Source organism: Dipteris shenzhenensis, chromosome 2, assembly GCF_047967505.1.
Source record: "Dipteris shenzhenensis isolate YYH24624 ecotype China chromosome 2, Dip_SZ_1.0, whole genome shotgun sequence".
In the NCBI taxonomy this organism is placed as follows: domain Eukaryota; kingdom Viridiplantae; phylum Streptophyta; class Polypodiopsida; order Gleicheniales; family Dipteridaceae; genus Dipteris; species Dipteris shenzhenensis.
In genome coordinates, this window is record NC_141597.1 from 53240309 (window position 1) to 53254779 (window position 14471).

The following is a 14471-nucleotide window of genomic DNA, read 5'->3' on the forward strand; positions in this document are numbered from 1 at the left end:
TGGGACTCTCGATCTATCTCTTTTGTATTGTGTCCGTAGTTTTGGGCAGAAATATAATATTTTGGTGGTTTCTCTATCTGGCTGGTTCATTGTCTATTCATGAGTCTGCACATCTATTGAATGCACATAAGTAAAGAAGTTTGTGATTCCACATCCACACCGCACACTGTGTGAGCTCCTGGGCATTACTATAAGTCTTCCGCTGCATGTACCCTCTGTTGGGTAAATTTTCTAACATGGTATCAGAGCCCAAGTAGGAGGCTCACATGTGTGGGAGCCTAAAGGCAAGGACCTTGCTGAAGGACGACCCTGATTCAGAAGCTCTAGGGAATCGACTTCCACGGCTAGAGGATTGTGCCCTTGCGAGAAGGAGGGTGACTTAGGTTCAGTCAGGTGCGTTTAAAGTTCGCGGTGCAGGTTATTTGGAGATGTACTTTTGTTGCAGACCTTGCCAAAGAAAGGACGGGGTGAAACAGACCCTCAAAGCATGGTGCCTGGAAGACTCCACGTTGTTCACTCATTATCAGGGGGACGACTGGAAGATCGTGATGGCTGGATTGCTCGAGTTCGAAGGCGGGAACGTGACTGAAGGAGGTGGTGCCAGGAGGTGCTACCAAAGATGGACCTGTGTAGGATGGTGTGCAGAAGCGGAACCGGACCTGGTGGAGCAGGAGCCACTGGATGAAAAGCCAGGAAATGATTTCGACATCGAAAAGTTCCAGAGGACTACGACCAGGGAGTTACTAGAGCATCTTCATCGACGTGTGGGCATTGGGCCTGGATGTGTCGGTGAGAGGGGGTGTTGGAAAGGTCACCTCCCCATCTGTAAGCCCCCAAATGAGGAGTGCGTGGGGGAGGGAGACCTACGACAGGATGTGCCCAAAGAGAGATTACCTGGATGTGTGGATCTGGGACAGATCTGGAGCATTCATGGTTGGTGGGGTATCCCAAGGATGAAAGGTTGCATCAGGAGCAGCTCATGTGCACGAAGATGGCCGAGACACAGTGTCTTGGATCAGGCCTGGCATGAGGCACTCAGTGAACTGCAACAGGACCCTATGAAAGGCGCGCTGACATCAGCAGTTCAGGAGCAGCCAGGAGCAGCCAGGAGCCACTCCCTTGGGCCTCACACTGGGGGTGAAGGAGAGTTGAAGGTGAGCTGCACACTGAGTTCCTAGAGGCTGGACCTTGGCTGTCTTCTAGGGCAGCAAGGTGTTGTGATCATCATACCTTCTGGAGCAGTCATTCACAAGCAGGTTGGAGCAGTGGAACAGGGACCTATGTGCTACAGACAAAGCTTGGCAGGGGCTGCCCACCTAGGCTCTGATTCACAGGCAGTAAGGTGGAGAAGAACACACTAAACGGAAAGTCTACAGATGCTCGAGGTGGAGCACGCGGACTCGAGTCTAGAGATAGCCAACAGATTGGAGAAGGACCTTGTGGTTAGATCAGAGGAACACACCATTGGTGGGACTCTCGATCTATCTCTTTTGTATTGTGTCCATAGTTTTGGACGGAAATATAATATTTTGGTGGTTTCTCTATTTGGTTGGTTCATTGTCTATTGATGAGTCTGCACATCTATTGAATGCACATAAGTAAAGAAGTTTGTGATTCCACATCCACACCGCACACTATGTGAGCTCCTGGGCATTACTGTAAGTCTTCCGCTGCGTGTACCCTCTGTTAAGTATCTTTTCTAACACTCAAGCAAGCACTCACTACCACAACAGTTATGGCTATTGCTGACCCAAACCTTCCATTTGAGGTCATGACCGAGAGGCACAAGCTTGCTCACCACCCAACCATGATGGTCACAGGTCTAGGACCCGTAGAATCCGATCATACCCCCAAGCCACAGGCTGGGCTGCTGGCACAAACATCTGCATCCAACCAGTCCACAACCTCCTGGCGTCCCATACCACCTGAAGGCGCCCGTAGGGCCTTAGGACTGCGCTGGGAATCCGGGCTACGCTAGAAAGCAGGTGCACGTCCGCATCACGATCCAAGATCCAGACCAGCAAGGAAGAGCTAGACCTGCTCTGACTTGCGTGAATGAAAACTGAACCCCTATGCCCAAATAGCTGGAACCCTAACTCGTACGTTGCCCTTGCAACCCAACCTGACAATCGCCTGCCTAGCCACTAGCCTCTCCAGGCTATCAAAGCTAATCCTGTGCGCCTAAGCACATGTCAGATACAATCCGTGCACATGACACAATGCCTGCCTGTGAGCCCCTTACGAGGACATTAAGGCTGCCCGGGGTTTTTATTGTAGGTGCTATTATGCCCTAGATTCTGAGCAGGCCCAGGGAGGAAAGATATTCTTTTTGAGTTAGGGCTGCCCGGAGCACACCCGGATCTGGACCACAGAGGCCCAGCAAAGAAGCCTTTTATAGGCCAGGTAGGGGAGCAGCCAGGTCAGCAAGACCTGGTCTGTTCAAGTCAGCCAGGAAACCAGTTCAAGTCAGCCAGGAAACCAGGTTGGTCGGCCACATACTGCCAAGTCAGTCAGTCCAGGGGTGGACAGTTCCCTTTATAAATGCACTCCCCATTCAGTGCTAAATGGTGCAGTCCCCCCACACAGCCTCTCCTACGATTGTATTTCAGCCTATCCTGCCTACCTAAGCGGTCCTACAGGCACATGGAGCAGAGTTCTGGTGCAGCCATAAGTTCCTTAACACAACAGTGGATCCTTGTTCACAGGTTCAATATTTCAATAAATCTACAGTTCTGGACACTCTGTTGATTTTGAGTTATTTGTGAGTTGAATCTGGGATGTTAGTAGTGTGAACTGTTTCCTGGACAAGTCTCTCTTTTTTACTTTCTACAGAAAAGCAGGGTGACAGCAGTAGATTTTGGACCCTTGTTGGGCCTGCAAGGAGCTTATATTACTAACGGATGACCATGACAGGAGTAATTCTATATTTCTGCTTTCAGTTTCACTTCAATTAGACATGAGATTCTTAGGGGTGTGCTAGCATGTCTTTTCCCATGATGTAATTCTGGCCTGGCCTCATAGGGCTCTTTGGCCTTTGCAAACATTATAAAACCTCTCTCTCTCTCTCTCTGTTTTTTATTTCCTTCCCTTTGTTTATCCCAATTTGTAAGATTGGCTAGTCTATTTAACGTATGTATATTTAGACACAACCATTGCAAACCATTAGAGTATCACGATAGCTGAGTAGCTTACAACAGTAATCTGATGTCTCTTTGATACCCTCTGACTCCTGAAATGCAGCAGTTATCTAATAGCTTTTATACTCATTAAACAGAAAACTAAATGAATACATTAAGGATGACATGCCAAGATCACAAAATTGAAGAGAACAAAGCCAAATTTTAAAAACTTTTCAAAACTTTTCAGCAATTCAAACTCTTTACCCCTTCTCCACAACATATTGAGCCAATCCTGGAAAACCCAGGATCTTGAAAGCCATAAGAATCTCTACGAGGGTCTCGCCAGACATATTTCTCAGCATCTTTCCGTACTAAAGAAGGGTTGCGAGTCTTTGGTGGAGGTACAGGTATTGGATCCCAGACGATTTTCTCCCATTCATCTCTCATTATTTGATATCTTCGAATATATGAGGTCCAATATGGCTCTTGATTCTGATATGCAGGTCCACAACAAACAAGTTTACATAATATATACAGTTCAATACAACTCATATAATTTTCACAGCAAACCAAGTTGCATTACATCTTAGGGGGCATATTCAAATCCAACATCAGCTTCACAAAGGACCACCCAGTGATCCTCGTGAAAATAGCTCTCGATTTTGATACGTAGGTTCACAACACGCAGTATATGCAACTACATACAGTGCAACAAAACTCTAAGTCTGATAAAAGCATTCACAGCAAACCACCTTGCATTATGTCTTAGCATTTAGCAAAAAATCAAAAGGATTGTTGGTAAGTTACTCCCATGAAAATTCACGAATGAGGGAGACAAAGCAAAAATGCCTTTTATCAAGTACATCTTCATACCAGGGAATTGAAGTTAAAAGAAAATTCCTAGGTAATAGAAAACGTAAATACCAATCATTGCAAGGGGGAACAACCTTAATTCCCATCGCTAAAGAAATAGAAATTAGGGATTCTGCTAAGCTTCATCATTAATATGTGTCATCTAAGGCAAGTCGTGCTTTAAAGAACACAGCATTAAGGTCTTTTGATTCTCATGCCATGACTTTACAAAACCAGATAGAAGGCCTGGGATATCTTCTCTCATATTGAATGGCAAGGACAGACACGAGATTAGAGTTTGGAGAACTGATGTACAAGAAACATAACAATTAACTTTTGAAAGTGTTTTTCCTTAGGCAATGGACCGAATTTCATACAGGCAAAAAAGAAACTATAATAGGGATAAACCATGTCTGCTTGAGTCTAATCCCTGCAAACCACAAGGAGGGATGGAACAAGCCTCGAAGCTACACTAAACCTGCCAGTAAACATCCATAAAGCAAAAGGTGCCAACACCAAAATCACAGAGAAGCACCAACAAATTGTGCTAGACTGATGCAATCTCCTATTCAGCCAGAACCACTTTGCAAAGTGAACTTCCACGAGGAGCCTGCCACCGTCGTGAAGGAAGTTCTGTGATCCCATGCCCACCAGAACACCAGACTCGACTTGCTTCAGGCTGTCTCTCCTACATTTCTTAAAGAGTAAACATTATGGCCATCCCAAGATAGCCACAAAATATATATCTAGATGAATCCCAGAACATGCCCAACTCATCCTCTAAAAACAAAACACAGTGTGCAGTTTCAATCTCCTGATATTCCTCATACTATTGAAAACCATAAACTCCATCACACATAGCAGGGACTAGCTACTATGACTTCCCCACCCACATCATCAGCACACAAAGAATTTATATATATACATCCATAAGGCTTTAATATATCCAATCTTAACAAATAAAATGAAATAACAAAGGAAAGAAGGGAATTTGTACGCAACTTTAGACAACATTATGAGGACATGAGAAAAATAACAAATAAAAGAACTTAGTAAGCAAAGACACGCACATCCCATCAGTACCCATGCATAAGCTGCCATTCTGGAATCTCTTGGGTAGACCCAGTGCTCACTCAGCTTTAAATCCCAACCCAAACAACCAAAACTTTGATAGCAAAAAGGAAGAAACAAAGTAGAAAATAAGAATAGGAATGCCAGACACACACACAAACACATACCCACACACACACAGAAAGAGAAAGACTTAAATTAGATTAAAATTCCAACTAATGCTAACACAACCTAAGTGGGCGGACAAATACGACAACTAATGCTAACACAAGGGAGCAAAGATAAACCAACGTACATATAAGAAAACAAATGATACACCAACGCAAACACGAGGAAATAATTATTATCATTATTTTTAGATTAGTTTGTTGTTTTATTTGTATACTTTAGATTAGAAATAATATTAATAAATAAAATAAGAAATTTGGAGGATATTTATAATAAATAAACCAGCGAGTGCAAGTACTCGTGAGCACTGCCCTTAGAGGCACGAGTTGATTTGGGAAGGGAGGAAGAGAGAGAGACAGAGAGGGAAAGAGGGACGAGTTGAATTAGGAAGGGGGAGGAAAGAGAGAGAGAGAGAGAGAGAGATGTCACTGAGAATAGAAAGTGAAACGTGAGGAGGGACACTTTTTAAGAAAAGTGTAAGGAGAGCACTGCCTGCAGGGCAGTGCTAACAAATTAGAGAGAGAGAGAGAGAGCGCGCGCTTTGACGCTCCCACTTTAAAATAATTCTAAGGGATCCTAAACATACCCAAAGCTGAAAATCCAAGATATAATGACTACGTTTTTAATAAGATTGTGGACATAATCATAAGACGTATGCTATGTGATATCAGCAAGATGGATATGTAACTATCCTAGTTGCATGTACCAGGGTTTCTAGTGATCTCTCTCTCTCTCTCTCTCTCTCTCTCTCTCTCTCTCTCTCTCTCTGTAGTGATCTCTCTCTCTCTCTCTCTCTCTCTCTCTCTCTCACACATCTTCTAAGGTCCCTTGTTGTGCCACAACGGTAAAATTGTTATCATCGTCAAAGTTCTGCTCAGTATTTAGAGGCACAGAATATTACATTCGTTCCGGCTAAGTATCAGTTTGCATTGGCGTACTCTTTGAGTTACTCTACTTATATGAATCCAAAAAACAAGGAAGACAAACGTACGTCGGTTCTGAGTTTCAGGCGTGTCAGCATCAATTGCTTCATTCTGTCTTTCCTTCTTTTCTTATTGGTCATTTGCGTGTTTGGCGAAGGCTCCAGCACACGCTTGGGATCGAACTCCTCCGCTTTGAAAATCTCTCCATCGACAGCCCACCACTCATCTTTCTGGGCTCGTCGATGAGTCAGGTAGCCTCGGGAGAGCTTCTGCAAGACAGACCCATCAACTCAACGACGTGAAGACCCAAAAACCTGCATTGTGGGAAAGCTCGTTGTGAAAGAGGAGTAAAAAACCAGCTGGTCTACCTGGTGCAAAGAAGGAAATCTGCGTCTAAATGATCCAAGCATGCTGGCAAAGTTCACGCTTGCTCTCCCGAGTCGACTCGAGAGCTTTGTTGTCCCACGTTAAGTTCAACCAAGTAAGTATTTAAACAAGAGAACCTTGCAAATGCTACATTAGTGTACCACCTGCCTGCCCATGGAGGTGGTAGTTCACACCTGTGATTGGTGTCACGGTTGGAGAAGATGGCATACCTTGAGTAGGTACCTGGCCATGGAGTGCGCGTCCCTCTTTGCTCTGACACAAATTTTTTGTGTTAGTGCTCGGGCTCTTGGGCCAAGAGAATGGCCGATGGTGGGTGGAGTGAACCTAGCCATGATTTGGAATCTCCTTCAGAGAAGTAGGGCTCTATCAACGCCAAGGCCCCATGGAGGAGAAAAGCTTGATCACCAGAAAATCTCTTGGCGGTTTCCAACACCAACCTAGCTTGATGATTTTTGGAGGATTCCAACCAATTTTCCGATGCCAAAGTGCAATGATTGGCCCACAAATATCGATGTTCTTTATGGTTGGTTGAAACAACCTTCAAAGTCTTGTCATGCCCTCATTAATCACAATCTAAGCCTCAATGGGGACCTTTTTTTTACAATGCTAGCTTAGCATTCAATTACTAGGCTTTTAGCCCCAGCAGTAGCACGGGGAAGAGCCCTTCACACACCATACATGGGTGCTTAGTATGTAACCACACATTCCTTGTCCTTTCTCTCGAGTGTTAGTCTGTATCTCCCTTCAAAATGGAATGGACGGTTGTTTCATCAAGCAATTGCAAATTTGTACTCACAAAGCCATGATACACCAACTCAGGGGGATCACCATCAAATAATTCAAGTCTTTCATTAGATTTTTTCATCTTGTGTGAACACTTTCTTTGGGATTTTACCCAAGTTGTTGAACTAGTATATGCCTTCACTCGAGAGGAAACTCAATTTATGGGAGCTACTCTAGTAGAACCCAAAGGACAAATGGACTACCCAATGTACTACACTAACAACATTATCATCATTCGAGTGCAATTATAGAACCATTGAGCAAGATAGTTTAGGCATGGCATATAGCTTGCAAAATGACATTATTTGCTTGGGGATCCATTTTTGTTATGCATGGATCACTGACTTGATTAATGAAACAACAATATAAGGGAGACAGGTCAAGTGGATGATGCTACTAATAATGAGCCTAATTTCAAGATTACAAACAAGCTTAGAAAAGCCCACCATCAGGCAAGCTGCCTATTCAAACTATTTGTTGACAATCTATTTACTCACCTAGAATTCTCTACAATTACCCGCTTTCTAGATTCAATTCCATTGCGTTTGTGAACCAATGCATTCATTTCATGAATATATATATGATCATTCATGAAATCTAACCCATAGTGAGTTTTGCTAGTCTAGTTCTATTGAATTTGTGAACCAAGGTACGCGTTTCATGAATAAATGCTTATGGTATCAACCTGAGAATCTATGTTGATGTATTGAGTAGCCAATACCTATTACAAGTGTAAAAAGGAAGCCCAATCAACCAATATAATATTAAGGAACATTCTCACCAAGAGAATTGATACCAATTGGATAGATTGTAACTTCAATCTCCATGCAACATTCAAGGTCTATAGAATAACCCATAAGACACTCCGCAACAAAAGACAATTTCGTTCATTTTATGCAAAGCAAGGGCAAAGAATGCACTCAGACATAAAACACATAAACATGTAGAGAAATTTGAGAGTTGCTCCTTGCATAGCTATTTTACACATGTGTGCGCACTCTTGCTCTTCAATGACATTTTCGATGAAGCCTTTGGCAAGAATTTCCCGAACAAAAATTTCAATGTAGCCATTGTGTAGGGTGTTTAACTCATGGCTCTCAAATTAACGTTTGGAGTCTTTCATGTCTAGTTTCAAAAGCCAAATTGGGCTGCCCTGCTTTGTGGGCTATACCAAGTTCAATGTGTTGTCAAAGGTTTCAATTATTGTTAATTTTTCAAATTGGCCAAACCCAAAAATTTATGCAATTTTGAAGTTGAAAACACTATGGAGAATGGGTGCTTGAAAAGTCAGACTCAACTACAAGCAAATCGAGCTTATCCTTGAACTGCAAGCAATGTGAGCATGTATTGCCATGGCTCCTCCCCCTCTCGAACAACAGACACAACTAGTGCAAGAGGGGTGGAAAATTTCCTTATCATGGCATGAGGCTGTCTCCAGACAAAGACTAGTGGGCAAAGACTTGTCTTCAGACAAAGACTAGTGGGCAAAAAGACAAGATGTGCTTGTGGTGTAGATCACAATACAAACTCCCATGATGTGGCAAAGGTATAGGCACCTCCGGCATGGACAAATGAAGAGAAGAATGATGAGCTCTCAAAAAGAAAAAACACTACTAGCATGCATAAGACGTGCTGAGCTGAATAGGCAATGGTGGCATTCCAATGTTGGCCTACAATTGCAACTAGCAAAGATAAAGCAATGCATGTCTATGTGAGTGGGGTGATGATTGGACACAGTTAGAGCAAGTTGGCTCACAAGCATGATTATCCTCCAAGATTGTAGCTATTCTCCCTTAGAATTGTGAGGCAATTGCTATAGTAGGTGATTCATGAAGATGGTGAAGCAATTGTTATAGTAACTGATTCATAAAAATGGTAGTGGCAAATTTCCACAATGGTGATAGCTCCCTTGTAGAATGGTGGCAGCGTACAATCATGGAACAACCACCAAGTGTGGTGATGGCTGCTCTTTTCTTAGTTCCTCTCTTATTTCCTCTCTTTTCCTCTCTTTTCCTTCTCTGTTTCCTCCTCTCTGTTCCTCTCTTTTCCTCTCTTTTCCTTCTCTCTTCCTCTCTTTTCCTCTCTTTTCCTTCCTCTTCTCTCCCCTCTCTTGCTTCCTCTCTTTTCTCCTATCTCTTCTCTTATCTCCTCTCTTCCCCTCTCTTCTTTGCTCTCTTTTCCTCTCTTCTCCTCTTCTCTTATTTCCTCTCTTTTCCTTGCTCTTCTCTCCCCTCTCTTATTTCCCCTCTTTTCTCCTATCTCTTCTCTTATTTCCTCTCTGGGGCTCTCTCCTATAAATGAATCCTCCCACATGCATGGTGTGGAGAGGGCATCTTCCATGTGGGTGGAAGGCTGTGCGCACCCTTAATTTGCAATCGAGAGGGATGCATGTTCCACATACTACAAGCCCCAGATCTCTAGTGCTGAATGCACTTGATTTTTCCCTCTTATTTAAATACTCACATGGATGGGTTGGCACAAATGACTCTTGCCACCTCAATCTATTTGTCCCTGTTATCTTTTTCATGCACCTCATGAAACGTATCTTGCAATTGCAAAATAAATGACTGTTACATGCAAATAAATAAATACTATATTATTTGTTCCATGGACTATGTACAACACACATTGGAAGGGTGGCACATGGACATGCCCTACCACCTCAACCTTGGTCCCTTGCCACTCCATATTATATTCTACTAATGCCACACACATATATTCACTTCTACTTATTACATTTACAATGGAATTTTTTTTGGTGGTAACACCACATGAGTGGCCAAACCTCATTAGATGTGCCATTTCAATTCTCCCTAAAACATAGGTTAAAATCCTTAGACCTTAGGTACTAGAATTTCTAAGGTTCCTTGACCCCTCTCCCTACACTTTAATTGTTCTAATCCCTTTTTAACCCCTAGGCAATGACCTATAGCTTAACATAACCGTATCTCATTGAACATGACTCTGATTTTAGATCCATATGAACTCATGCTCTTCTCTTAACTAATCCTATTGATTAGCATTCAACTTGGGGAAATATTGGGTGCTCATGTCACGACATTTCCTCTTGCTTAATTTCTTAGCTGTCCTCAGCTATAATAACTAAACATGGTTAAAATCCCATCATGGGTAGTGTTTAGGGGCTACATGCAATTATAGTCGATGGAAGTTTCCTAGATTATTCTTTCCTACAATAATAATCAAACGAAGGGGAAGAATGCTTAGTTTCATTAGTGTCATATATTTGTCCCTGTTATCTTTTTCATGCACCTCATGAAACTTATCCTGCAATTGCAAAATAAATGAATGTTACAGTCCCAAGTGACCAGCTTAGAATTACGCTTCTTTCATAAACAAATGGCCTAGTCCCATGTGACCAGCGCATGGGACTACTCTTCTTTCATAAAAAAATGGTCTAGTCCCAAGGGACTAGCTTAGAACTACTCCTCCATGATAAACAAATGGTCTAGTCCCAAGTGAAAAGCTTAGAACTACTCTTCGATGCTAGAATACCTCTTCATATCTTAAAGCAATGCATTGAGTAATACATTGCCTTCGGTTTCAAATTAACTCAAATAGATTAACAATTGAGTGGTAAGTCCAACCATCAATCCTTTACAATGTATTTTCCATTGTACTCTCAAAGATACAATTGATAATTTCCTTGAAGAATGCAAGTAGATTGGCCAACATAACATTGTTTTTGGTACCATGGCCTCCAAATGTGGAAATCTTTATTGCTCTTGGTCCATCATGATTATCACATAAACAAACAAGAATTTGACTTGGACATGGAACTTCAAAACACAAAAAAACAAAAACAATTCGTTGAAAATACACACTTCACATACATGCTCAACCAAATGATCAATACTACGCTTCATCCGTGCCTTGAATTTGGACCCAACGTATAACACTCGAGGACGTTTTGTTCAAGAAACATCTAAGGCCAACAACCCTCCTGTGCATATTTTATCTAGCAATGCAGGCACAGACAAAACTTTCACACTGTTGTCCTAATCCATTGCTAACACATTACAACCACTACAATAGCATGGATGCTACCCTACCAAGGATGCTAGTTATGGTGTACGTGGCATTCCCATTGCATAAGTACTTGATCAGATAATACACCTAGCAGTGTGTTTTTTTACGGATGTGCATGACACTAAGGCAAAAATGGTATTTAATGCTCGATCGACCATGCAAAGCATATCCGATGGGCATAATAATTTTCCTATGCCTTAACCTAGGTGGTATTGAAATGTTCTCAAAGAGACACACCCATCCGATAAGTACTTGGTCAGATAACATACCTTATCGCGCTTGAGAGTCCGGGCCTCTAGACATCTATAAAACCAATCGAACATTTTGTGTAGTGCATTGCTTTGCGCGATACCACCCCCATGCCTTGTATTCTTGAAGCTCTCTTGAAGTATGTTGCCTTTCCTCTGTAGTGTGATTTCTCCATTCCTTGAGTATTCCAAATAGACAGAGGGCCCCATTGTTCCACAAACCATGGTGCATGTGCGTAAAGAATATGCTATAAAGCAAAACATTGTATTAGAAACATAAACTGACTCAAGTTTAAAGCACAAAATTTCAACCTAAGGAAGATTACCATGTAATGTGTAATATGTGACTCCCCCCATGTTTCTACCATCAATGATATGAATTCTCCTAATGCTGTCCTGAATCTCTCATAATAAAGCTCATCTGTTTGACCTAGTCTAAGCAACTTTATAAATGCATCAAGCTTTGTCCATAGTTTTGCTCTCAAAGTAGCAATTTGTAATTTGTGGTGCACTCACACAAATCTTTCCAGTACTTCTAACCTAGGGTGCTTTGAGCCAATGTATTCTTTATCAGCATTGTGGTTGGACAAGAACCTCCTTGCCTTTCCTCCACCCATGGACACTTTAGCAGGAAGATTTTGTGTCTTTCCTAATTGTTTCTTGTCTTGCTTAAGCTTCATGTTGCCTCTGTGAAGTCCCATTAGTGAGAGTGGTTCTTTAGCTTTTGTAATGCATTGTGCAAATACTTGCTATGGCCTCAAATTCCAAGCATAAACTAGATGGAGATAGAGTAACTTATCAAGTATATGCTGCTTAGCATGCAAAGTACACAGGTGTACCCGCTCCAATGGAATTGGTAGAATGGGATCCCACTTAGGATCCTTTTTGTGATGATCAGGGGCTGCACTTTGGTTGCAAGAAAGGATGCCATTTTCCCACTGTAGGCTTCCCTTTTGCATCTTCTAAGAGTCGATGCAATACAAGCATAGATGCCATTCGACAACCATACAAGCATTTGAGGGTCTTCAAATCACCAGCTAGATGCCATTCGACTTGAAACGTTCCATGCCCATCCACAATTAATGTTTGCCCTGCCTCTTGTCTTCGAATAATTGACGGGATGCCGGTTCTCTCCAAAACCGACTTCAATGTCTCATGGCACTCCTTTGGGGTCTCAAAGGCTACAAGCCACCATATGTCCTTCTTAGAAGAGATCCTTGAATGGTGCCATGAGTAAAGGAGTGTAGAGAAGGAGAAGGTGTGGAGAAGCAGGCTTAAAGGAGCAACACGCAGGAAAGGGGGAGGACCAACAGGCATGGATGAGGAGAGAAGGGGGAGGACCAGAGCAGGTGTGGAGGTTGAGGAGGAGTAGGCATGGAGGAGGACGGAGGAGCAAGAGGGAGGGGGGAGGAGGAGCAGGTGTGGAGGAGGGAGGGAGGGGGAGGGGAGGAGGAGCAAGCATGGAGGAGGGAGGGAGGGAGAGGAGGAGGGAGGGGAAGGAGGGAGTAAGGAGGGGGAGGGGGGGGGGAGGGAGGGGGAGGGGGAGGGAAGGAGGAGAGAGAAGGAGGGAGGGAATTCAAAATTTGAATTTTGAATTTTGCATTTGTTGGCTCCCACCTAGGAGTAAGAGTTGTGTAAGAGGTGGGGTCTCTTGTGGGCTTAACCCACCTAGGTGAGGGGTGGTTATGACTTTTTGGGCCCTACCATGGCCCTTTAATTAGGACTAATCCATTTCTTAATCCATTCCTTATGAGGCCTTTTTGAGACCCCATTTCTCCCCTAATGCTTCTTACCCTCTTAAAATTGTTCCTCAACCCTTGACCTCCAAGGTCTATGAGGGAGACAAGTTCCTCCAACTTATACTCTATTCTAAATTCTAGATTCCCCTTCCCAACCTTGAGCCTCCTTGACTTTATTCTAAATCCTAGACTCCCCTTCCCAACATTCAACCTCCACCCTGTACTCTATTCTAAATCCTAGATTCCCCTTCCCAAACTTGAACCTCCTTCAACCTCCACCCTGTACTCTATTCTAAATCCTAGATTCCCCTTCCCAACCTTGAACCTCCACCCTATACTCTATTCTAAATCCTAGATTCCCCTTCCCAACCTTGAACCTCATTCTAATGTTTGGAGCCTCCTTCTAAACCTTGAACTACTTCTTAGCCTAAAAACTCCAATTTAGGAAAAAGACATCATTAACCCAACCATGTTGATGATAGTTCCTTGAACACAAGCATACACAATGTTTGCTTCCCACATTTGAGACTATGTCTCTCACTAGAATACAACCTGAGGTCCTAATCTACACGTATAGCACAACAACAATGACACCAATATATCTATATGCTACAAAAGTACATGGAACCTTGTACACCTTGCACATCTTGAGAATGCCATGGAGAAGTGGTAATAATGGAACCTATCCTAAGCTTGTTACTATCTATAAACTAGAATCATGCTCCCCTAAAGGATCCAACTATGGAAATATCTTTGGGGCTTCTTTTAGGTTATCAATAGTTAATTGGTTTCTTTAGGAGAAGGAGCCTTCATGGTCCTAGAATCTATTTGTGTCTCAGCTATATTTGACAATTACTCTTGGAATGACATTGATTTCTAGGCAACTAGCCTAATCTTCAAAAAAGGATGACATACATGGGGGAAACTTTGGCTGAAGGAGAAATTTGAATGAAAACCTTGGCCAAATATCAAGAGGCAATTCCAATTGATATAAAAGAAAGAAATCTAGTGATGGAAAGAATCACCTTGTGATTAGACGGATGCAATGGAAAGGAGGTACCTCAGTGGTTTGGTGGAAAGAATCTAGTTGGGTAGCTTGTTGCCTTCTTCTCCCCATCCCTCTCAAGGGGGTCA

General features: G+C 42.7%; 1 protein-coding gene across 1 annotated transcript; it reads right to left on the minus strand.

Annotated features, from left to right (window-relative positions):
* Positions 1-4483: 4483 nt before the first annotated feature.
* LOC147904969 (uncharacterized) lies at positions 4484-6553 on the minus strand. The gene is made up of 3 exons (XM_087384888.1): positions 6502-6553; positions 6202-6402; positions 4484-4659 (listed from the first exon to the last, which is right to left on the minus strand). Exons 1-3 carry the CDS (start codon positions 6541-6543, stop codon positions 4537-4539), a joined length of 366 nt encoding a protein of 121 aa, XP_087241014.1. The 5' UTR covers positions 6544-6553; the 3' UTR covers positions 4484-4536.
* Between the last annotated feature and the right edge of the window lie 7918 nt (positions 6554-14471).

Bases quoted from the DNA above. Each gene is read 5' to 3' on its own strand.
- LOC147904969 (XM_087384888.1), bottom strand. From the start codon at position 6,543: ATGCTTGGATCATTTAGACGCAGATTTCCTTCTTTGCACCAG. The intron at 6,403-6,501 runs GTAGACCAGCTG...TCTGTCTTGCAG, and splicing joins GATTTCCTTCTTTGCACCAG to AAGCTCTCCCGAGGCTACCT. The intron at 4,660-6,201 runs GTACGTTTGTCT...TAAGAAATGTAG, and splicing joins GCCTGAAACTCAGAACCGAC to GAGAGACAGCCTGAAGCAAG.